Source organism: Zosterops lateralis (assembly GCF_965231275.1).
Source record: "Zosterops lateralis genome assembly, chromosome: 1".
NCBI classification, from domain to species: domain Eukaryota; kingdom Metazoa; phylum Chordata; class Aves; order Passeriformes; family Zosteropidae; genus Zosterops; species Zosterops lateralis.
In genome coordinates, this window is record NC_139762.1 from 3,032,556 (window position 1) to 3,055,613 (window position 23,058).

Below are 23,058 nucleotides of genomic sequence, written 5' to 3' on the forward strand. Positions count from 1 at the left end.
CCCAAAACTCCCCATTTCAGCCAGGCCAGCTTCCACAGGGCAGGAAAACGGGATTAATTTGATTTCTCAGCGTGTCTTTGCTGTCACTGTCTCACCCCACCGGTGCTGCTGCTGCTGAATGACCGTCTGGGGAGGTTTAATGCAATTTAGGCACTATATTAAGCAAAATAATAATAATAATAATAATAATAATAATTTATACCTGCTCTGCATGGGGGTGGTGCCTCCCTGGAAGAAGCACAGGGATGATGATGTTGCCTCCTGTCCCCTGGAACAGTTTTCCTCTTCCCAAAACTCCCCATTTCAGCCAGGCCAGCTTCCACAGGGCAGGAAAACGGGATTAATTTGATTTCCCAGCGTGTCTTTGCTGTCATTTTCTCACCCCATCGGTGCTGCTGCTGCTGAGTGACCGTGTGGGGAGGTTTAATGCAATTTAGGAACTTTCTTAAGCAAAATAATAATAATAATATTAATTTATACCTGCTCTGCATGGGGGTGGTGCCTCCCTGGAAGAAGCACAGGGATGATGATGTTGCCTCCTGCCCAGGCTCCCTCCTGGCACTTTCTCAGCCCTGTTTGCTGCCATCTCTCTTGCCTGTGACCCAATTTTATTTTTTTTTTTAGGAAAATAAGCTTTTGGGCTCACGCCCATCTGCCGTCTCTGAGTAACGCTGGGTGATTTCAGCTCCATTCCACAGGGGATGGAGCTCTTCGAGGTGCTCATTTCCTACGAGCATCAGGGGGAAATGGGGAAATAAGCAGTTTTGGTGGCTTCCTGCTGTGTTTCAAAACTTCCCTGTCCTGCCTTTAACAAAGGAAGTATTTAGTGTTTAGCCTGGGACAGCACACGATCTCAATTTATCTCCAAGTTAAGCCAAACCAAGAAAGGAGATAAGCCCAAATTTATTACACACAGTTGTTTCTACGCTGACCTCTTGAGCTTTGGAACCATGTGAGTTATTCCCTTTCCACGTGGAGATATTGCTGTGCTGACCTGTTCCCTCTGTCATGTGTCACGTAAAATGAATTAATATAATTTTAAATAATGAAAATTATTTGCTTAGGTAAAAAAAAAAAAAAAAAAAAAAAAAAAAAAAAAAAAAAAAAAAAAGGAATTTGCCCTGTATGGGGAAATATGGGGAAACTGAGGCACAGAGAGGCTGGAGGTGCAACTCAGGATGTGAGAGCTCAGAATGGATCTCAGAATGGATCGCTGGCTGCTTTGGGAATGGTGCAGGAAAAGGGGGAATGGTGCAGGAAAAGAGGAAGGATTGGTGCAGAGGGAACGGTGCAGGGAAAGGGGAATGATGTAGAGGAAGGAGAATGATGCAGGGAAAGGGGGAATGATGCAGGGAAAGGGAGAACAGCGCAGGGAAGAGCGAAGGATTGGTGCAGAGAAGGTGAAGGAACGCTGCAGGAAAAGGGACTGGAGCAGGGGAGAGAGAGGAATAGTGCAAGGAAAGGGAAGGAATGCAGGGAAGGGGAGGGCAGGGCGCAGTGAAGGGGGAGCCGTGCAGGAAGGGCAGACACGGTCCCCACGAGCTCCATTCCCATTCCCATCCCATTCCATTCCCGTTCCATCCCATTCCATTCCCGCAATCCCGGGGGATCCCGGCCCCGCGCGCTCCCAGTGGGCGCGGCTAACCATTAGGCCACGCCCCCGAGCCGTCCCCGCACCGCTGCTCCCACCTTGGCCACGCCCACTCCCTCCAGGCCACGCCCCGGAGCCAACAAAACTGTCGCTCCCGCTGTGGCCACGCTCACTGCGCCTCTACGCCCCGCCCTCCGCACATCGCAGCCCTGCGGCAGCCCGCCTTGGCCACGCCTCCTTTGCGCTCAGGCCGCGCCCCCCGCTCCCTCCTCGCCTCCCCGTGGTGCCTCGCGTGGGGCGGGCACTGACGTGGCCGCATCGCGCCGCCATCTTGTGCTCCAGGGCGGATCGCGGCCGGGGCGAGCGGGCTCCGAGCGGGACCCTCCGAGCGCAGCCAGACCCACGGCCCGCGGCTCCCGACGACGCCGGTGGGTTTGTTGACAGCTTCTTCTTCTCTCCTTTCGAGCCTTTTTTTTTTTTTCCCACCCGGCCCGCCGCGCCGCGCGCCCGCCCGCATCCCGCGGCCTTGGCGCTGAGGGGAGGCGGCGGCGGGCGCTGAGGAAGCGGGGCCGGGCTGTGATTTCCTTCACATTCCTTATAATTCCTTCTCACTCCATCTTATCCCCACTCATTCCTTTTCCCCTCGCAGAACCAGAGGCCTCCGAGAGCGGCGTTGCCCCATCTTTTTCCCCCCTCTCCGCGTTTGTGGGGCGGATTTGAAGGCGGGGGGGGGGGGGTCGGGCCTTTCCCTTCCCGGCCCGTGGGTGGGATGGGGTGGGAAAAAGGGGTGGGATAGGCAGAGCTGAGAAAGGGGAATCGCTCCAGCTCCGCCAGCAGCTGCACAAGGCCCAGCTCCGCTCCCTCTAGCGATGGGATTAGACGGGATGGGCTCGTCCTCCCTTCCCCAAACTCGCTCATTCCGGCCTCTGCCCCGCCCGTGGCCGCTCCGAGGGAAGGAGAGGCATTTCCTCCTTCTCTCCTTCTCCTCTCCCCCCCCCAAAACCCTCCTCTGGTGGGGGAAAACGAGGCCAGGGTGAAGCTCCTGGGGCAGAGGTTGTTTCTCCGTAAGCCCTTGGGCTGCTGAGTTGGTATTTTTTTTCTTTTTTTTTTTTCTTGGCTGAAGAGTTGATCTTTATCCAGGAGCAAACAACTCTTGTTTGCCGTCCATCGGCTTGGGTTTGGCGGTGTGGGAGATCAGCTTTCCTTGGCGGAGCAGCTCCCTGTGGGAGGATATTTTATATTCTCTCTGAAAATACTCCGTCCTGTCTCTGTGAGAGGTGAACGCGATACTTTAGGGGCTGATAAACCCTCGGTGTGATGAAGCGATAGCCCGGCTCTGCCCCAGCAGAGCGAGACCAAAAACTCTGCCGGGGCCATAAAACTGCCCCAAATGTTGTCGTGTGTTTGACATTGACCTTGTGGCTTTGCCGCTCTTGCTCCTGCCAAAGCAAATTCCACAGGTTGATTAGACTCGGGACCAGAGGTCTGGTGTTGAAATTGCGGCTTTGTCAATAAATAAAATTCCAGGTGTTTGTTTAATGCTTCGAGCTTTGTCTTGTGAGGCTCGCAGCAACACCCCTTTGCAGGGTATTCTATTAACCTTATTTTCTAGGCAGAGAAACCGAGGCAAAGTGGATTTTTCCAAGGTCATTCAGCAATATCTTTATTGCTATTTTTTGCTGCTGATTTGGAGCGCTTCTGAGGGAAAAAAAAAAAAAAAAGGAAGTGTGGCTGAAGTGGAGGATTGTTATTTTGCTTTTATTCATATAATGGAAAAAAATAGGAGTACAGTGTTATAGATAAAGGAGATCTCTGAAAGGAAAGGTTTTGGAGTTGGTTTGATGCCACTGATTTTTCTCTGCCACAAAACACGTCTGCAGTGCAGGAGAGCCCTGTTGGGCTGCTTTCCCTGCTGGAATAATTGCATTGGGTGAAAGGGTGAGGAAACTCACCTCGATTGAACCTCCACAGCTCAAAACTCCACAGCTTTGCCAAGTCTGTCGGTGCTTCCTGTGGTGGATCGTCAAGGAATTAAAATGATGATTTGAAACCTCCCCTCTAGAAGAGCTTTTGTGATGTAAGTCCCGTTCAGAGTCAAACCCCCTCGGTGTGAATGGTCCGAGGAGCTCAGATCGGTTTCTCTGAACGTTTCCTGGGGTTGTGAAATAGCTGGAATGTGGAAGGGCCTGGCAGGAGCCTGCACAGAGTTCCCTGTGAGTGTTAGTCACCCTGACCAAGTGGGGGGAGGACCAGGCACAGCTTTTCAAGGCAAACTGAGAGTGTGTGGGAGTTTAGGGGCTGGATTCTACTCCTGGGAATTCAGCAGAGTGTGCTGTGCTCCAGCTGCTCCAAGCAGGAGCGTTTGTACTGATAATTATCAGCTGAGCCACTGGTGACATGGGTTGGTGGAAGGAGGAGAAGCTCAAACCCAGGGTTCCAGCTGAAATGGAAGTTTAAAGAACCACCTCTACACCTCCCAGAGGCTTTTATTTCTAAAACAACCTCTTCTTTTCGAACATGGGCTTTCAAGCAAGGATTCTTATGGATTTCAACAGCCTTCCCAAGCATCCAGCTTGCTTTACAGTGGATAAATCTGGTGAACGTGAGCTAACTTTATCTGAAAAGGAATACTTCTGGTTCTTTTTATAGAAATCTCTTGGAAGTTCTGCTCCTGGAATGCTACAGAGCTTGTGTTAGAGCTGGCACCGTCCTCAGCCATTCCTTTTCTTTAGCTGATGAGTAAAGAAGTTCAGAATCAGCTTCCTACTACAGCAGCTGTTTTTTCTGTGTAATTCAGCATTTTTTTTTCCTTTCTGCTTGCAAGTATCCGATTTTATTCCTTATTTTTAACACACATGAACGTCTGAGGGGCTGTGGAGGAGCTTCTGCTGATGTTTCAGTTCTGATAAACCTCTGGTGTCTAACACAGCTCCTGTTCAGCCACTGCTGTTGGTACCTCACAACTCAGAGGCTCTGCCTTGACATTTCCTCCAAACCAAAAGCCAATTTCATTGCTGGATGGAGCTCTCGTGTGAGTTCTTGCCATTTCTACTAGGAGTGTAAATGTTGACTTAGTGCCCAGTTCCTGGGAATGAATAACAGGATATTTGGCTTAAAATTGAAGATTTTGAACTGGGGAACAATTCAGCCTCAAAACCAAAAAGAAAACCACCCCAACTGTGCACCTCTTATCTGAAAAGAAATTCTTTATACCCGCCAGTTCTCACACCAGTGTAGCCAGTGCTGAACTGGTGAGCAGAAAGTCACAGAGTTCACAACTGCATTGTTGGCACCACAGTATTTCCTGAGGAGGGATGCAGTATCATGGATGCACCTCCCTCTGTGCTTTTTACCTCTCAACCTGTGCTTAAAATAAGATATTTTTCAGATCAGGTACCTGTTTCTCCTCAGGGGTGGTTTGTGTGCTCTCCAGTTGTGGTAGTGTATAAATCTTTAAAATTGTTGGAGGTTTTGTTGTGAAACAGCAGCAGTTTGCTTTCTCTGCTTGAAGGTGAGAATAAGGGAATAATTCTGGTTTGGTATTTGAGTATCAAGTCAAACAACCCACTGCCTTTGATACTGACTCTTTTTATTCTGGCTGTTATTTTAGGAGTGAGATGTTCTTGTGTCTGAGAGATAGGCATGACCCCAAAGGAAATTTTCCCTCTTTTGTCCTTGTTTTGATCTTGTAAGTGAAACTATTTTCTGTTTTCTGCCATTCCAAGCCCAGCACTCTGAGGAGAACGTTCCAGCATGTGGGAAATGTCCTGTCTGGGTGAGGTGTGCAGACAGCAGGGGGTTAAACAAAGGTGCTGGACAAGGAGAATTCCTTCACCTGGTGTCTCACCTGTGCTTGGCCTGTCTTCCACCTGCCTTGGACATGCTCAGTGCTTTTGGACCCTTTTTAGTTAAACCCTGGATGCCTTTGGTGGCCAAATCCAGCAGTTCCAGTTTAGATGGCAGCACAGTGATGAACCTTTAACTTCGATTCCAATGCTCCCACTTTTTCCCCCTCAAATAACCAGGTCATGATCCTTCAGGACACCTTTTCCATCCCGAGCTTGGCAGAAACACTCCCAGTGTGAACTGGGGGGAAATGTTTGCACTGGTCAGTGTTGAGCTCCACACTCCTGGTTCTGATGGTTAAAACTATAAAGGAGATAGGACTTAATATTAATGAAGAGCTCAGGGAAGATGACGATGTTGCCATGGCCTTTTTTACAGTGCTGTGTGTGCAGGATAATGAATCACCTGGTGAACAAAGGCCTGGGCCTGCCTGTTGGCTGCTCTTACATTTCACACGTAATCCACACCCACTGATACTGATATTCTCTAAAGGAGCTCAAATCAAAATTACCCGAGCTAAATTTTCAGTGTTAAAGCCCCAAAGTGAAAGGATTTGAGCTGATAAATTGTCATCTCTCAGGTCAGCACATGTGGAAGGCCAGTAAACAGTTTCTAAAAATAGTTGACTGTAACTGCACTGGAATAGTGTATTGGGCCACCCTGGCTATATATAAAGAGGTGTTTCCAAAATTTGCTGTAACAGAACACTTTAATCTGTAAAGAAATTATTTCAAGTTCAAGGGAACACATCAGCACTGTTCCCTGCTGGGTGGGGGTGTGAAACACTGGGGCTGTGGATTAATCCTGAATTTTAGCGGCGTTCTATTCTCGTTGGATCTCTTCTCACATTCTCCTTTAAATCGCACTTTATATTGTTAAGAACGAGCTGTCGGGTTAGACTTGCATTTTAAATTATTTGCCAGTTGTTCTTGCATGTTACACCAGTAACAGCTGCTGGAGTTGAATGGGTTTTTTAAAAAATGCTTTCTCACCTCTTATTTGCACATTGGTTTGGTGATCTCTCATGTGAATATTTTGCTTTTCTTGATAATTCAATTTTAAACATCCTAGAATGCTGTAAATGAGAAAGAATGGTCCAGGCCAACTAGTGATAACTGGCTGAATTTCAAATCAATATTTCTGGTAAATAACAAATTGATCCATTTTTATTCCCTTGTGGCTGACAGAACTGGTATGTTAAAACCAGGTTATGAATTATGGATTTTGGGGGTTTTCTAAATTGTTTTAGACATGGAGTTAAAGCTTAGGCCAATATCAAGTAGATTTTCCTTTAAATGGGGATGGAATTTCGGTGGTGAATCCACTGCCTTTGTAAACAGGCCACTTTTACTTGCCAAGGTGCCCAAGCAAATGGAACAAGGTGCAGGAAACTCCCAGGAAGCAGCTTTTTGATAAACCTGCAGCTCTTGGGGGTTTTACCTGTGCTTTAATATTCTGTGTGATTGTGGCTGTGTAGCTCCGTGTGTCACTGGTGGTGGTGCCATGTTTATCTGTCCTTGAAACGGGCTTTTAAACCAGGATAGGAACATCCCAGGGAAACAACAAATGCCCTCTGTACCTCCATCCCAGCCGGCTCTGCAGGGGGAGGAACAGAGGCTTGAACTTTCCTTGCCTGATCTTATCACAGAACCATAAAATCCTAGAATGGTTTGGGGTGGAAGGGACCTTAAAGCTCCTCTGCTTCCAAACCCCTGCCACATTATGGCCGCTGGGATTTTCAGATTGTCAAATTGTCGGGCCCAGCCAGCTTGATTTTAACACTTGGAACCTTATTTTGAGCCTTATGTGGTTAGTGCTGGTCCACAGAAGTGAATTAAATGTATTTCTGTAGTGCAGTGTAGTCTGATTAAATAATGCATGTGTCATCCTCTGCCTTGGCCTCTCGTTTTGTCCCTGGTATGTTTAAATAAATGGTGTGAACCTAAATGGAACACAATTCCTGTCTCAGGGAAGTTTAATCTCTACGTGATCAAAAAGAACTTTTCCAGAGGTGTAAAGCTGAGGTTCTGTGGGAATTTCAAGGTATATTTGATGGGCCTGCACATCCTTCTGGTCATAGATCCGTGGGGTTGTTACCCAAACTCACCCGAGGAGTTTGGGGTCAAGCAGCAGATTGGACTCCTCACGATAAGCAGCCTGAATGAAATGACGTTCAAATGCATTAATGCACCTTTGAATATGAAACGCTGCACGATGATTAAGTGTTTAATGCTCTTTGGCCTTGAGATATTCCTCAGAGCTCTTTTTCTAACCACCTACAATTAATAAAAGGAGATTCTGCTTCTTCCTCATGGGCCGTATCACTTTAACAACCGCCGAGGCCGCTGCTATTGCAGACACTCATTCATTTTTAACTCCTCACTCGGAGCCTCTCTGCAAAAGGGGCCGCCTGTTCTCCTAATGGCTTATCTCAGTGTATCACTTACTAGAAAACAGGAGGCTGAAAATGCTTTTGTTTCACGAAACGAAACTGCAACTTCCCCATTGAACGTCAGCGCTGCTGTTTACCAATGGCACATTGTACCTCAGCCGAACCTGCCTGACGGGTTCTCAGCGCTGCTCAGTGTTAAAAGTGCTCTAGGGCTTCCCCGGGCAGGGACAGACAGACAGACAGACACTTCAGTGCTGGGCCGAGCTGGGTCTGCTCAGGGGCGCTGAGTTGCCTTTTCCAGAAGCTGGAGTTGTGCTGATGGAAAATACACACTCTGTGAAAATAGTCGGTGCTGTTTATTCAAATCGTTCCCTTTCATACTCAAATCTTCCCACTTAGCCTGATGGATCCCTCTTTTGAAGATGTGCTCAAGCACTACAAGCAGCTCACAAGCCGAAGTCTTTTATGTTTTCAGGGATTTTATCCACACCTTGTGCTCCTAAAACGATCAGTGTAGCAATTACTGCCAACATTCGGGTGGAGGGAAGGAGGAAGTTAAACTTCAGTGAGGAATTCAGATCAGATATTGGTGAGTCAGGATACACATTGCAAGGGGTGAAAAGTAACAGGGATTTTTGCTTAACTTAATATATGAGGAAATTGCAGACTTTTCAAAGTGTGCACGGATGGGAATTAAAGCTCAGTCCTGGAGTGCAGAGGGAGCAGCCCCGTGATCTCTCAGCTGAGCTGCATTAACTGAGGCAGCCAAGGCTGGGAAACAGCTCGGGCCCATCCGGGCAGTTCCTGTGGCAGTGGAGGACAAACCACACTGAGGGTGAGGAACTTCTGCTCAGGGGACTGTCCCACCCATGGGGAAGGCAGGGACACTGCCCCAGCCTCATCCAACAAAACCCTGATGGGAACCAAAGCAGTTTGGGGGAGTTCTGCAGATTAATTCCTCTTTTTTCTTTTGGACAGCAAGGATTCAGCTACTTTTCAGTTAACTTGTAAACACACTCTTCTTCTTGCAGGAGTGGGCTGTAAACTATACTGTGCTGCCTATAAAAATAAATGTGACTTTTCGTAATGCCACCTACCCTGAAGTACCAAATAAAGTTACAGAGTCGCTTTGGATAGGAGGGATGTGGAAGAGAACAAGAGGAAAATGGAAGCCAAGTGCTTAAATGGATCTTAACCTCTTATTCTTCACAAAAAATAAAAATAAGGAGGCTGGGTTGCCTGCCATAAAAACAGCTTCAGTGGTGAAGGGCAGGCTTGACCTGGAAATAGCTGCCAGGAAAACAAGGATCTAACGGGATTCACTGCTGTTAGTGCCAAGTGCAGCAACTCGTTCAGCAGCCTGGGACTTTCCTGGTGTGTGGAAAGATGTTGTGGATGTAAACGATAGGATTTTCCTCTTTTACCTAATGACTGTGATCAGTCCAAGCATTTGATAACCTATTACACTTTTAAACTTGTGCAAACCAAAGAAAGGCATCCTTTGTTCAGGCTTCTGAGGTTCTCCTGCTGCAAAAGTTCCTGCAGCCCCTTTCAGTGAGCTCTGGTAAAAGGTCACAGTTCAGCCCTGGCTGCTGCTTTCCAGATGAAGCAGGAGATAGAGGTGGCATGAGCAGCCAGACAAAGGAGAGCTTTACAGCCCGGGGAGAGCTGTGCTGCGGGCTGGGATGGGAGATTTCCTGCTGTGGAGAAATGGACACTGCAGCAAAACTGTTTTCTCTGCTTCCTAATTAACCTTCCTGTTTATACAGCCTTCATATATTCCAGTGGGAGGGGGAATGTCCATGGTCGTGCTGCAGAAACACAAAAGGAAATGGTGGAATAATAGAACTTTTAAAACCTCCCCTTTGGTTTTAATCCCCAAGCTGGTTTGTAGAGGAGATCAGTTTTAAAACTTCAGCCATATGAAATGAATATCAAATGAATGAATCTTTGACTGGAGTTGCTTCATCGAGTGGGAGGAGCTGTGGAGTGGACTCTGACCTTCCCCGTGAGCTGTGTGTGCTCGGACACGTGACTGGGTTAATGTTACACCCTTTTAACTTTTGGGTTAAAAATGGGATCCAGCAAAACTTCCCGGAGAGGACAGAACTGCTCGGCCCCTTCCTAGTGCAGAGTGGGGAAGTCAGACTTCAGACATGACTAAACAGAATGGGAAAAGGCTTTTGTGCTGTGGTGTGTTTTTCTATCCAAATCTTGCTTTATTGTTCTTAAATAGATGTTCTGTGAAGTCTCTTTCTAGGGAGAGTTTTGCTTTGAGTACAATTTATGCTGAAATACAGAATATTTCCAGACATGATTCAAACTTCATGTTATGCTTTAAATTTGATTTACAGGAAACTCGTGCTTTGAATCTATTGGCTGTTTGTGCATCTCGTCAGAAACGTGAATTTTCAGTTGGGTTTTATCTCTTCTTAACGTGACATCTGAGAGCTTCTAGAGGCAGCAGCAGGGAGGGTGTGAATTGTCCCTATCAGCCTGTGAGGCGTCTGTGAGGCTTCCAGGCTGTTTTCTCCTGCCTTGTATTAGCACAGCCATAGTTCTCATGGGGGTTTCAATCCTGCTGTAAACTGTGCAGGACTCAGTTTGGAGAGTGGGGGGAATTTGTGATGGGATGGGTCAGGTCCCAAGGGCACAGGGAAGTGTCTGAGGCTGGAGTGCAAAAGCAGCTTCTGCAGTTCCTAAACAGGAAGCTCCTGCTGACATTGTTAATCACTTTAATCACCCAGGCAGGAGCCTTGGCTGTGAAGGAAGTGCTCATCTCTGAACCTGCTCTTTTAATTCTCCATAGTTAAGTTTGATTAAATGTGGGTTTGTTTCCTACAGAAGGTCTCCCTCCGCTGTTAATGAAAGTAACTGCTCTGTGTTTATGTGCTGTTCACAGCCCATTTCCTCGGGGATGGAGAGGAAGGAAACTCTTATGAGGAGGAGAAAATCCCAGCTGTATTCAGAGTTTCCTTCCCTAAAGAAGGAGCAGCTATTGCTGTGCTGAGCAAAAACTCGTTATCTGCGGGTCAATTGGGAAAAGTTTGTAAAATGGTGAAACTTTTCTGTAGATAAATTATCCTGTATCAGTGGGGAGTAAAGTACCTGAAGTGGTCAGCTGCATGAATTTTATAGCAAAAGTTTGACAACAGCAATTAATGCTAAAATCTCTCAAAGAATATTTGAAGCATTTCAAGCACTTCAAGCTATTAAAGTTATTTCATGAGCACCGAGTTTTGGCACATCTGTTCATCTTTGTGTTGCTTCAGTGAGGGGAAAACGTTCAGTGCTGTCTGGGGTGTCTATAAATGAATCACATTATCTCTCACTTTGGTTTGTTTTTCGTGGTTTTTGTGTCATGGTCGGGACATTAACTGTCAGTAACTCATGAGTGATACTCTGATCTTTTTTTTTCCCTCCAGACTTTACTGGCCAGTGAGAACATATCTCAACCATGGGAAATATTTTTGCTAACCTCTTCAAAGGCCTTTTTGGCAAAAAAGAAATGCGTATTCTAATGGTTGGCCTGGATGCTGCAGGAAAGACAACTATTTTGTACAAACTTAAACTTGGTGAAATAGTAACTACTATTCCTACTATAGGTAAGAGTTTTTCTGTTTCTCTAACTGGTGGCTTTGAGATTTGGGTCTCAGCTGATTTAAGTGACTTGTCTGTCAGAACAAACACTTGCTAAAGCCACGGTGTGAAGGTGGAACAGCCAAATGTTCTGCCATGGGAGGGAATTGTGACTTTTCTCACTCCACTCCCTCTCATCAGTCATTTGTGGGATGAGCCTCTGTGGGCCACAGAAGGGCAATTTGTCAATCAGACTGAATAGCAGAGGGTTCATCTTTTTTTCCTTTTTTTATTGGAAAGGGTTAAGATTTGCAGTTTTTAAAACCCAAGGGAGGTTGGTGGTTTTTTGAGGGGTTTTTTTTAGGCAACATAGTTTGTTTTTGTAGCTTTTCAGGTAGCAATTAGATTTTTTTTCATTGGGGTGATGATGGGAGCAGGACAACCCCTGTTTGTCTCCTTCAAGAGCTCCAGCACAGGATTCTGCTGGTTTAAAGCAGTTGCAATTTTAACTGAACTTTTTAAATGATGCCAATCTGAGTGTGACTCGCTAAATACAACAGGCCAGTTATATTTGAGTGAGATTTGTGCCACAATCTCTTTTTTTAGGTTTCAATGTGGAAACAGTAGAATACAAGAACATCAGCTTCACAGTGTGGGACGTGGGCGGTCAGGACAAGATCAGACCCCTCTGGCGCCACTACTTCCAGAACACACAAGGTGAGTGTGTTCTCCACACACCTGATCCCCACCTTTCCAGAATCTAAGAGAGTTTTTTTTTTACTCCCTTCACTAAGCTAATTTTGCAAGTTTCTTGGAGGGGAGTGGAAATATTTATTGTTATAGAAGGGTGTGTTTGTGTGCTGCTCTGGCTTTTCTCTTAAGCCACTGCGGGTTCAAAGAGGGATGGGAAGAATTCCAGAAACCAGTCTTCCTTGTCCTTCTGACTCAGAGCGAGTTCAGGAGTTTGTTTTTCTTCTGTCAGCATCACAGCTCTGCCCTCACTTCAAAGCAGAGTCTTCTCTGAAAGCTCGGCAGCCCCATGGACTGAGAGTTTGTCACTTGTGTCACTGCTGGGCCTTTTTCATGTGAGTGTCTTTGAGTCCTGTCACAGCATTTCAGGAGCTGCTGCTCCCTGGAAAATGCCAGGTGGTTGTGAAGAAAGAGTACCCAAACTGCAAAAGCAAATGTGAACCAAAACCAGTTTTCACCAACTCTCAGCAAGAACAGACTTTCTCTCAGATGTGAGACTTCAAGTTTATGTTTATTCTTGTTTGTTTATTTCTAGGTCTGATTTTTGTGGTTGACAGCAATGACAGAGAACGTGTGAATGAGGCCAGAGAAGAGCTTATGAGAATGTTGGCAGAAGATGAGCTCAGAGATGCTGTTTTATTAGTGTTTGCTAACAAACAGGTATGCCCAAGAAAGGTGTCTCTCTGTCTGAACCCTTGAAAACTTCCAACATCCTTTATGAGTGCCAGATCTTGACCTTGATTTTCATATTTTCAGTGTAATGATAAGTAAACTCAGAGTAAATGGCCATTCAGGTATGTTGAAGGGAGAAAATTATGGATTAAACTCTCATCTGAAGGGAGCATCATTCTAAACAGTTTTGGCAGAGAGATTTTTCAGTTTTAGTGAAAAGCAGTTTGATTTTTAAGGTTGACATGGCTCAATTACAGCACCTGCCCAAACTTCATCCAGAGAGGAATGCTGGAATGCCAGAACCTCCCTGAATTCCTCATTTAGGGTGTTTGAGGGCTCTGCTGGTGCTGGTGGAAGCACTGGAGTTTCAATGTGCTTGTGTTGAGCTGTGAGCTGGGCTCTCCCAGGCCTCAGAGTCAGCTGAGAGTTCTGCCTTTTATTGCTTGTAAAGGTCTTGGCAGCTTAACCCCAAATGTCAAGGGCCTGAAATGTGACCAGGAAATGTAAAGAGGGAATAACATCCTGCTCCACTGATAGCACAGCCTCAGCTGGGAGGGGTGAGCATTCCATAAGTCATGTCCAGGAGTAGGAAAGGTGGGCTCTAAAGAAGCTCTGCTCAGCAGAGTAGTACTGGGTGATCAAAGTTGATCTTAAATCATAACTGCAGTTACAGAAAGGATACTCCTGAGTGGAAACAGGCTGGGAATTGTGAGCAGTATCAGCACTGGGGGAATGACTGGATCCAGGCATCAGCTTCCCTATGAAACATTCCATAATGTTGATTTAGATTGGGCTGTTAAACCTTTGAGACTTTGGTTAGTGTTGGGGAAATAGCTTGAATATCAAAGGGGTTGAATATCACTGGGGTTTTCTGAAAGAGAAGTTTTGAGGGCTCTAAGTTTCTTGTAATGCTTTTCAAGCTGGTGATGCAAAGAGTGGGGAATGACTGTTGTTGCTTCCCTCAGGACCTGCCGAACGCCATGAATGCAGCAGAAATCACAGACAAACTTGGACTGCATTCTCTTCGTCACAGGAACTGGTACATCCAGGCAACCTGTGCCACTAGTGGAGACGGTCTCTATGAAGGACTGGACTGGTTGTCCAATCAGCTCCGAAACCAGAAATGAAACCATAAAAACCTTCCTCTTCCCTCTTTTTCCACCCCTCCCTCTTATTTCCTCCTCCTATTCGCCCTTCGCTTTACTCTAATGTGGCAAACTGTGCTACTTTGTGGTATTGAGTGCCGGAAGCTGTTTTCATTTCTTTTTTGTCACAGTATATATTGCATCATGCTGTAAATGTGGCAAATACAAGCCTGAAAACAGTTAGGTTTCTTATTTAATGTAAATAGTTTTTGTTTCCAATGAGGCAGTTTCTGGTACTCCTATGCAATATTACTCAGCTTTTTTATTGTAAAGAATCGAGTCACTGTTTAGTACCTGGAAGGGAATTAAGTGGGTTAATAACGTAAGGGTTGCCAGTGGTCCTTGTGCAGTAGAGCTGGATTCGATCTTGGTTGGGTTGTGAGATCTGTGAGATCCATTTTTGGTGGTTGGTTTTTAACCTGAATTCTGTATTTTTTTAAATAGACAAGGAAAAGTAAAAACACTTAAAAAACACACAAACGTTTGACATCGCTTCTGCTGCTCCAGCTCAAACGTGTGGTGACTCTTGATTCTTTTGAAAGGATGAAGCAATGACTGACACCCAATTAGCTTCATCTGCTTAACGAACAGATCATAAGTAGTAGATCTCTGGCTCTTTCTGTAGCTCGTAGTCTGTGCTCATCTCCGTTCACAACCGTTAAAAGATTTGCTGGGCCTGGTTTAGATGAGCTCTGCAGACTCATGCTAAACATCTGACTTTTGGTTCAGGTGAGATTTCTTGTTTCCATTGGACTTGAATCATTTCCAGAAGTCGACATTTTTAGCCTGTCATATTTGTCAAAAAAGTGTTTTGTACTTTTCTTGTGTGTAAACCACTCCAGAAGGCAAAACCTTTCCACAGGAAGCACAGCCTGTCCTAGTCCTGAGCTCTATAGGCAGAAAGTACTGTACTTAACGTAAGAATTGCCATGAAAAACACCAAACATCTATGTATAGTGTCTAGGAAAAAAAAAATACAAAAAACAAAAAGCATGAGAGTTTGGAGAGTCATTCCACTCTACAAGTATTCAATCCCATTTTGGAACAATCCCATATCTGTATATGTGTGAAAACCCTTGGCATCCCTCATACTGCAAGGTTCAGATTTGCCATCAGAAAAACAAAAAAAAGACCTCTTTACTTTTCTTTTGTATTTTGATAAACACTGAAGAAGCTGGAGCTGTTAAACTTTAACTCGAGGAACTATCAGAACTGGTTTATTTAGTGTTGTGGAAACCTTTATTGCTTTCAATACACAACTAGTAATCAACTGTTTTGTATACTTGTTTTCAGTTTTCATTTCGACAAACAAGCACTGTAATTAAAGCTATTAGAATAAAAATCTCTTAACTATTTCATGTTTTTTATGCCTTGCTGTTCATTCGATCATCTTGGCAGAATCATAATTAAATACTTGTTGAATAAAAAGTTTCATGAAACTTGCACTGGTATCGTGTTGGTTTGTATCATCTTTGTGCAGGGGATCCAAATCCAAGGCAACGTTTTGCCACATCACAATTTGTACAAAAATTTGAGGATATCTCCTGTATTTTCCAAGAAATGTGTCATTCCTGCAGGTGAAATGGTGGTTGATGTTTGTAGATTCTACTGGTGTCACTGGGTTGCCTCTGGGGCAACAACATAGCTTGAGCTTCTTGAGTAGCCCCAACAGGTTGTTCCTCCTGCTGATCCCAGTTAATTACAGGATCTGTGAATTACCAGTTTTATGGGGAAAAAAAATAGGAATTCCTCCTTCCTCAGCGCTTTGTTTTGCATGTTTCCTTTCTGCAGTCCCCTCTGGATCTGGGACAGAGCTTCTCTTCTGGATGATCCTCCTGCCTTTCCCTGTCAGGTGCAGCTTTTTCCTCCCCAGTGCTCACATTCCTGGCTGGAGCTGCAGCAGATTCCCCCTTAGACAGGCTGGAAAGCTGCAGGATAAAAGATCTGTCCTGCAGGTTAGAGAGCAAATTCCCTGTGGGGAAACCTGGGACTCTGGGTGGGTAACAGGAACTGTAGCAAAGGGTAAATAGCACTGGGGAAATTGGGATCACAAACCTCCTGCCAGTCAGAAATCCACCTTGGAACGTCAAGCTCTGCATCAGGATCTTTGCCTCTCTAATAGAGCAGGACAGCTCTTTATTCCTGTTCTGGGAGGGAATTGGAGGGCCAGCTGGGTTAGGATGCTGCTCCTCTGCATACAGAATTGGCTGTGGAAAACAGGGAATGTGGTGATGTTATCAGAGCTGGAGGAGCTGTGCCCTCTGCTCTGGGCAGCACAGGCTTTGCTCTGTTCCAGGCTCTCAGCCTGGAGTTTTGGCCATCCAGCAGCTGGGCAGGAGGTGGCTCAAGCCCAGGACAAAGGAACTGCAGCAGCTGGACAGGGAGGTTTGGGGGTGAGCAGCCCTGGGACAGGGATGGGGCTGGGCTCCTTTACCCCCCTCAGTTTTGCCTTCCCACATTTCTCAGAACAATTTCCTCAGATCTTAGTTTTGAGAGTGAAACAGGAAAGGGGGAGAGCAGGAGAAAGCCCTGCAGGGCTGAACTGAGCTGGGCCAGCAGTGCCCTGGCCCCCCTGGCACAGTGCTGGGCAAATCAACACCCTCCCTTTGCTGAGGAGCTGTGGGTGCAGATCATCCTGGCAGAGCCCAGCCCTGCCACAGCATCCATCCCAAAGCCTGGGAGCTGAACATGGGAGATGGGGAGCCCACGGAGGGAGCAGGACACTGGGATTTGTGGTATTTTTTCTCTGCTTGCTGTGCTCTTTGCACTCTCTCAAGGCTCCCTTTTCAACCTGTTGCCCAGTTCCCATTAGGCACAGTCCTGCTCTGGGATGTTCCCAGCAGGCTCCAGCCATAATTTAGATCCCAAAATCCCCTGGAGGTGACCCTGAGCTCAGCCTGGTGAGCACCAGCAGGGGCAGAGCCCCTGGCCAAAGACTGCAGGGCTCAGGGCCCTCCAGCTGGGGATCCCTGGCTGGATCTGGAGCTGCAGCTGCTCAGAGCACGAGGAGCAGCGCCGGTGCCAAGAGGCTGCCAGCCCCAAAACCCCTCCTGGGGTGGGGATCACCCAAGGCTCCACAGCCTCTCCCACTGCTGGGGCCGAGCACCTTGGGACAGAAGGGCTTTGTCAGCTCCTGAGCACGGCCCCACTGGGCTTTTGTCCACCAGGGACACACAAACCCTCCCTGTCCTCAGCTGCATCATTAATTACACAAATGAGGCCCTTGTGCTTGGCACGGCCGGCTACGCTCCGGAGCTGCTCGGGACACCCCCTTTCCATCCGGATCAATATTTCTATTTATTGCTGTAAAATTCCCCTCTTTCAGTATGCCAAGAACGTAAATAATCATGTGCTGAGGGTTTAAATTCTGGAGGGGAATGGGGTTTGCTGCTCCCTGGGGTGGTGTATGTGGCCAGGGCAAAAGCCCATGGAAGACACCTGGTCCTATCCACTTTCTCTCCGTAAATTGAAGAATTATTTAGGTGTCCAAGGCCAGGAGCAACCTGGCCCAGAGAAAGGTGTCCCTGCCCATTGGAACTAGATGAGCTTTAAGCTTCTATCCCTGCAGCTGATGAACTTAAGGAATTTTTAAAGAAATAAACTCTTCTTGTACTGGCGAGCTCTCAAGGGCAGGGAAAGAAGACAAAACCCCGTAATAATAACAATAACAATAATAATAATAATAATCTCTTCCAAAGTCTCTATACATAAACACGAGGTATCCACAGCATTTTCAGCACCACAGCCAGAACCGCCTCAGCACCAGCCCCCACCCACAGCATCCTCCGTGCTCAATCCTGCCTGGATGGATTTTAGGGAGGGAGGAGAAGGGTGCCCAGGCCCTGCTGCCCCCCACACCCGCTGCTGCTGCCCCTGGGCAGGCAGGGAAGGGGCTCTGCCCGTCACCACAACCTCAACGCCCTTCGCCAGACTCCGCCCCGGCACCCGCGGGGCTCCGACGTCTTTAATTTAACCACCTTAAAAAATATAAATCTCTTGGAAGATCTCCCTGAAACAACCCCCCAGGCTCCTTTCTCAGTCCTCCGAGTCGGTGTCGTGGCGCTGCCGGACCCCGCGGGCCGGCGGGGAGCGGGACCTGCTCCTTTTCCTGCCCTTTCTCCGCGGGGAGGGGTGGCGGCCGCGGCCGTCCCTGCTCCGGCTCCTGCGGCGGCGGGCGGGGCTGGGGCGGGAGTCGCCGCCGCTGCTGCTGCTGCTGCTGCCCGAGGATTCCGTGTCGTGCCGCCGGCGGCTGCTGTGCCGCGATGCCTCCGAGTGCTGCTGCTGCTGCGTTTTCCTGCGGTGGTGCCTGCAGGGAAGACAACGAGGAGATTCTGGAGGTGAAAAGCGGGGTTTGGAAAGCCAGGAGATGCCAGTCGTGGCTCTCCTGAATCCTTCCTCCTGTTTTCCACTGATGATGTCTCATCCCAAGCCAGCTACCTCTTATCCCGATCTGGGGAAGAATCGGAGGATGATGGGGCTGCATCTTTCTTGGAATGCTTGTCCTTGTCCTTCTTCTTCTCCTTCTTGTGCTTCTTCTTTTTCTTGTTCTTTTTGTCCTTCTTTTTCTCCTTTTTGGATTTTTTACTGCTCTCAGGTCTGCAGGGAAGAGGTCAAGCAATGAGAATCCCTGCATTGTGCATCCCTCTGGCTCCAAGAATTCATCCCCATCCCTTTTTCCAGGCACATCCCACCACATCCCTCCTTTGCCAAAGAGAAGCCCACAGAAGCTTTTGGGGATGATTCAGAGACATGCAAAACAAGCCCAGTGCCAAGAAGAGCTGTGGAAACATTTTGTAAAATATTTCCCACAAAAGCCAGGGTATTTCTGGTGGTTTCCCACCGAAGTGGGAAAAATCCTCACCGTTTCTCCTCCACCTTCTCCTCCTTTTCCTGCTTCTTCTTGGAGACAGGTATCTCTGGGCTGCTGGAGACTTTCTGGTGCTAGAGTTGGAGAGGGGGAAAAATACAGAGTGAACCCACAGCTTGTAATGACAAGAAAAAGGGTTTTTCTCCCTTTAAACATTAAACTTAAAAAAAAAAATTAAATTACATTTGGGGAAAAATTAGAATACCCTTAAGAGCTGCTTCCAAATTAAAGCTCCACAAATTAACTCAGTGCTAACAGGACACAGGAAACTCCTCCAGGTCTCAGTGCTACAATACCCAGATGGGTTTTTAAATAAAATATTCCAAGTGTGGGGCACTGCTTTTTGCCTTTTTTCTATTTATTTTTGAACCTTCCAAGGACAATGTGACTTCACCATACCGTGAAGACCGAGAGCCCCATCTTGGCTGCCTCTTTGTCCTCCTTGGAGAGCATCACCCTGCCAGCGCTGCCACTGCGAGAGAGACCACACAGAACAGCATAAAAACACTAAAATCAAACAAATGGTTCTGAAATTGGTACAAGATCCTTCCCCTCTCCTCACCTGGAGCTGCCCAAACCCACCACCCGATCCACGTCCTTCTCGTCCCGCTCGGCGCCGTCCCTCTTGCACACCTCAGCCAGGTCCTGTGGGGAGAGGGGACAGTGTCCTGTGTGTGTCCCCAAAATCAGAGCCATGGGGACACTGGGGGGACATGTGGTGCCCTTGTTACCTCTTTGCTGAGACCCGTGGGCTGCCTCTTCAAGTTCTTGTAGCCCCTATAAAAACAAGAGCAGGTGATAAGTGCGGGGACACACACATCTCCCCCATTTTTTGGGGTTTTTTGTGGGGTGTGGACTCACAGTGCTGCCATCATGGCCTCCTGCTCAGCCAGGCGAACAGCAGCCAGCTCTTCCTCCCTGGATAACGGGGGACCTGTGTCCTTCTTGCCCTTGGCATACCAGGTCAGGTCCTTTCCCTTCTGCCACCGCCCCACTGGCGCCATCAGGGAGTTCCCTGTAGGAACAACGACCCCTCCTCAACATCACTTCACCCCAAAACCGTGGGAGAGGGGACAAGGGAGGGTGGGACAGAGGGGATTTGAGCAGGATCAGCCCTTACCCAGGTAATTCTCACGCTGTTTGTCTGTCTTGACATCCTCCCAGCTGAACTGGTCCTGGCCCCCCCGGACCCCGCCCCGGGAGGAGCCGAACATGGTGCCCCACCCTGCAGCAGATTTGGGGGGATTCTGGTGACCTGCAAAGAGATCAGCCCTGGCTTTACCCACTTCAGATCCTCCATACAGCTCTGAGGGGCTCCTGAAAGCAAATTTGCCCCTCCCACCCAGGGGTCAGAGGAGTAACTAAAGGCTTTTGTGGGGGTGTTACAGGCTGGAAGGGGGGGTTTATAACCCAGAGGTTGGAGGGGGTGCATGGCTTGGGGAGGGTCCCAGCCTGGGGGGAGGTTGCTGGGTGAGGAGGGGGACTTAGGGCAGCCTAGAGGGGGTTTATGGCCTTGGGGAGTTCAGAGCCTCAGGCAGGGTTTGTGGCCAGCAGTGGGGCTGTCACAGCTTGGGGGTTTTAGGGCCTGGGAAGGGGTTGTAGAGCAAAGGGGGATTCACAGCCTGTGGGGGGAAGAATTCAGGACTAGAAGTGGGAAAGTTCTGGGTCTGGGAGGAGATTACAGGTTTAATGCCTGCATGGCGGCTCTGGGTTTCAAGGGGAAGGGTTCATGGTCTGGGGTTTCAGGGTCTAGGAGAGGGATCACAGCCTGGATGGGATGAGAGCTGGAGGAAGGAGTGGGCCCTGGGGGCGGGCTGGGTAGGGAGGGCATTACACGGCCTGGAGAGGAGGTTATATAGCCCAAGAAGAGGCTGCACGGCCGGGGATGGGACATTACCTGAGGCAGAGTTTAGGCTCTGGGAAGGGGGTCAGGGCCGGGAGACGCTGCAGCACCGGGACGCTGCAAGGCCTGAGGTCTGAGTTTGCCCGTCCCCAAAGCGTGTAAAAGCAGCTCGGGGCTGCTCCCTGCACCCCGGGGCCCTCCAGGCTGAGGTGTGCAAGGACCGGGCGGGTCTAATCCGCGGGAATCACACCCAGAGCCCCCCAAATCCCAAATCCCAAACCCGCCCCCGCGCCCCTCACGCACCTCCGGCCGCCGAGCGCGCGCCCGCCCCGCCGCTACCACCGCGGGCAGCGCCGGAGGGGGGGACGAGACGGGCGGTACCATCGCGCCGCCCAGCGCGGGGGGAGCCCCGCAGAGCCGCACCGCCGACACACCGCTTTATTTCTATAGATATATATTTATTTATAGAATTATACATTTCTGGTTTCAGCGCTTCACTTCTTCCAGAACTTCTTGTAGGTGTCCAGGTCGATGCCTTCGAAGGTTTCCTCCGCCTTGGCCTTGGGCTTGCTGGGGAAGTGGCGGCGCAGACGAGCCTTGCGCTCGGCTTCGGGCAGCGTGCTGCTGTCCAAGGGCATCTGGGGACACGGGGGTGACACCGCGGGGACACAGCGTGACTACCCTAGGACACGGCATCAGCTCCCAGGACATGACATGAAGCCCTGGGACATGGTGTGAGACCCCCAGGGACAGGTACAAGCTCCCAGGACACAAGGTGAAGCCCTAGGACATGGTGTGAGACCTCTGGAACATGGTGTGAGACCCATAGGGACAGGTATGAGCTCCCAGGACACAGCATGAAGCCCTGGGACAAGGTGTGAGACCCCCAGGGACAGGCATGAGCTCCCAGGGCACAGCAGGAGACCCCTGGGACATGGTGTAAGACCCCCAGGGACAGGTACGAGCTCCCAGGACACAAGATGAAGCCCTAGGACATGGTGTGAGCCCTCCAACACACATCATCACACCCCAGGACAGGCTGTGAGACCCCAGGGGACACAGGGGCGTGAGGCCCCCAGTCCTCTAGTCATCCCCATACCATGAGGATCCTCTTGGGCTCGCTGTAGCGCAGGCGGATGGTGGAGCCGTCGGTGCTGACCAGCAGCATGGGGTACAGGCGGCCGTAGAGCTGCCGGTGCAGGTGGGAGATGGCGGCGCGGTTGGAGTTGCCGCGGACACAGGCCACGAGCGGCGGCTGGGACACGGCCTGGAGGCGCAGGGCACTGCTGGGACAAGGCAGGGAGAGGGGCAGTGTCACCCTGGGGGTGACAGGAGCTCCGCCAGGTCACTCCCGGTGCTGTCCCGCTGTGCTCACCTCAGCGCCCGGCTCGCCGCCATCTCAGCCCAGCTGGCACAGACGGGTCCAGCAAATGGAGCGGACGACACGGCCTGGGGACACCCTGAGGGCAAGGAAAGGTCCTGGTGTGGCTGTAGGGTGACCCCACTGTGTCCCCATCACTGTGGAGCTTCCACAGCCCCTCAGCAGGACGGAGCAGCCCCACCACAGCTCCTGCAATGGGTTGGCTCCATGATGGCTCCCCCCATTACCGCAATGGTTCAGGCCCACTAGTGGTTTCCCCCATTCCCGCAATGGTTCAGCCCCACTAATGGTTTCCCCCATTCCCGCAATGGTTCAGCCTCACTAATGGTTTCCCCCATTCCTGCAATGGTTCTCACCATTCCCGCAATGGTTCAGCCTCACTAGTGGTTTCCCCCATTCCCGCAATGGTTCAGCCCCACTGGTGGTTTTCCCCATTCCCGCAATGGTTCAGCCTCAAGAATGGTTTCCCCCATTCCCACAACGGTTCAGCCCCACTAATGGATTCCCCCATTCCCACAATGGTTCAGCCCCACTAATGGATCCCCCCATTCCCGCAATGCCATGTGTCCGCCAGCCATGTGTCACTTCCATGATAGCTCCCCCCTCTCCCCGTCATGGTTCAGCCCACCACCGCCCCGCCACGGTTCAGTTCCCATAATGCCTCCCCTCACACCCACCTTGGTTCAGCCCTCCCACCTCTCTCCAACCATGATTCAACCCCACTATGGCTCCCGTCGTTCCAGCGTGGTTCGGCCCCAAAACCGCCCTCCCTCCGCTCTCCCCCAAATCCCCTCCCTCAATCACAACTCTACCGGTGCTTTCCCCCCCCCACAATAATGGTTCATCCCCACACGTCCCCCAGCCACGCTCACCCCCCCCGCCCGGCGCGGCGCGTGGTCCGTCCCTCCGCCCCGCACTCACGTCACCGCCCTCTCCCCAAGGCCCCGCCCCCTCAGTGACGTCAGGGCGCGCGGCGGTGGCGGCGGGCGCTC

General features: G+C 49.4%; 3 protein-coding genes across 10 annotated transcripts; 1 reads left to right on the top strand and 2 right to left on the bottom strand.

Annotated features, from left to right (window-relative positions):
- The first annotated feature begins 1,886 nt into the window (after nt 1-1,886).
- On the top strand, nt 1,887-15,418 carry ARF1 (ARF GTPase 1). Its single transcript, XM_083866779.1, has 5 exons — nt 1,887-2,019; nt 11,255-11,434; nt 12,015-12,125; nt 12,694-12,818; nt 13,796-15,418. The coding sequence occupies exons 2-5, from the start codon at nt 11,287-11,289 to the stop codon at nt 13,955-13,957; spliced, it is 546 nt and encodes a 181-aa protein (XP_083722905.1). The 5' UTR covers nt 1,887-2,019; nt 11,255-11,286; the 3' UTR covers nt 13,958-15,418.
- A 1,882-nt stretch (nt 15,419-17,300) lies between these two features.
- Nucleotides 17,301-21,014, bottom strand: LOC310919622 (multiple myeloma tumor-associated protein 2 homolog). The gene is made up of 9 exons (XM_083879049.1): nt 20,989-21,014; nt 19,963-20,097; nt 19,704-19,857; nt 19,574-19,619; nt 19,405-19,487; nt 19,242-19,314; nt 18,837-18,916; nt 18,413-18,571; nt 17,301-18,281 (listed from the first exon to the last, which is right to left on the bottom strand). The coding sequence occupies exons 2-9, from the start codon at nt 20,054-20,056 to the stop codon at nt 18,011-18,013; spliced, it is 960 nt and encodes a 319-aa protein (XP_083735175.1). The 5' UTR covers nt 20,057-20,097; nt 20,989-21,014; the 3' UTR covers nt 17,301-18,010.
- A 133-nt stretch (nt 21,015-21,147) lies between these two features.
- Nucleotides 21,148-23,020, bottom strand: MRPL55 (mitochondrial ribosomal protein L55). 8 transcript variants are annotated; one of them, XM_083875923.1, is made up of 4 exons: nt 22,988-23,020; nt 22,061-22,145; nt 21,785-21,968; nt 21,148-21,323 (listed from the first exon to the last, which is right to left on the bottom strand). In XM_083875923.1, the coding sequence occupies exons 2-4, from the start codon at nt 22,081-22,083 to the stop codon at nt 21,180-21,182; spliced, it is 351 nt and encodes a 116-aa protein (XP_083732049.1). In that variant the 5' UTR covers nt 22,084-22,145; nt 22,988-23,020; the 3' UTR covers nt 21,148-21,179. The 8 variants fall into 8 exon arrangements, with proteins under 8 accessions (XP_083732049.1, XP_083732045.1, XP_083732050.1 ...); XM_083875919.1 differs by having other exon boundaries at nt 21,785-21,971; XM_083875924.1 differs by lacking the exon at nt 22,988-23,020 and adding an exon at nt 22,940-22,969 and having other exon boundaries at nt 22,061-22,143.
- Nucleotides 23,021-23,058: the final 38 nt, after the last annotated feature.

Coding starts and splice junctions, on each gene's coding strand:
- MRPL55 (XM_083875919.1), bottom strand. CDS start 22,083: ATGGCGGCGAGCCGGGCGCTGAG. Junction 21,972..22,060: donor GCGGCGAGCCGGGCGCTGAG/GTGAGCACAGCG, acceptor GCCTTGTCCCAG/CAGTGCCCTGCGCCTCCAGG. Junction 21,324..21,784: donor AGCCCAAGAGGATCCTCATG/GTATGGGGATGA, acceptor CCGTGTCCCCAG/ATGCCCTTGGACAGCAGCAC.
- LOC310919622 (XM_083879049.1), bottom strand. CDS start 20,056: ATGTTCGGCTCCTCCCGGGGCGGGGTCCGGGGGGGCCAGGACCAGTTC. Junction 19,620..19,703: donor GAGGCCATGATGGCAGCACT/GTGAGTCCACAC, acceptor TTGTTTTTATAG/GGGCTACAAGAACTTGAAGA. Junction 19,488..19,573: donor CCACGGGTCTCAGCAAAGAG/GTAACAAGGGCA, acceptor CTCTCCCCACAG/GACCTGGCTGAGGTGTGCAA.
- ARF1 (XM_083866779.1), top strand. CDS start 11,287: ATGGGAAATATTTTTGCTAACCTCTTCAAAGGCCTTTTTGGCAAAAAA. Junction 11,435..12,014: donor AACTACTATTCCTACTATAG/GTAAGAGTTTTT, acceptor CTCTTTTTTTAG/GTTTCAATGTGGAAACAGTA. Junction 12,819..13,795: donor TAGTGTTTGCTAACAAACAG/GTATGCCCAAGA, acceptor TGCTTCCCTCAG/GACCTGCCGAACGCCATGAA.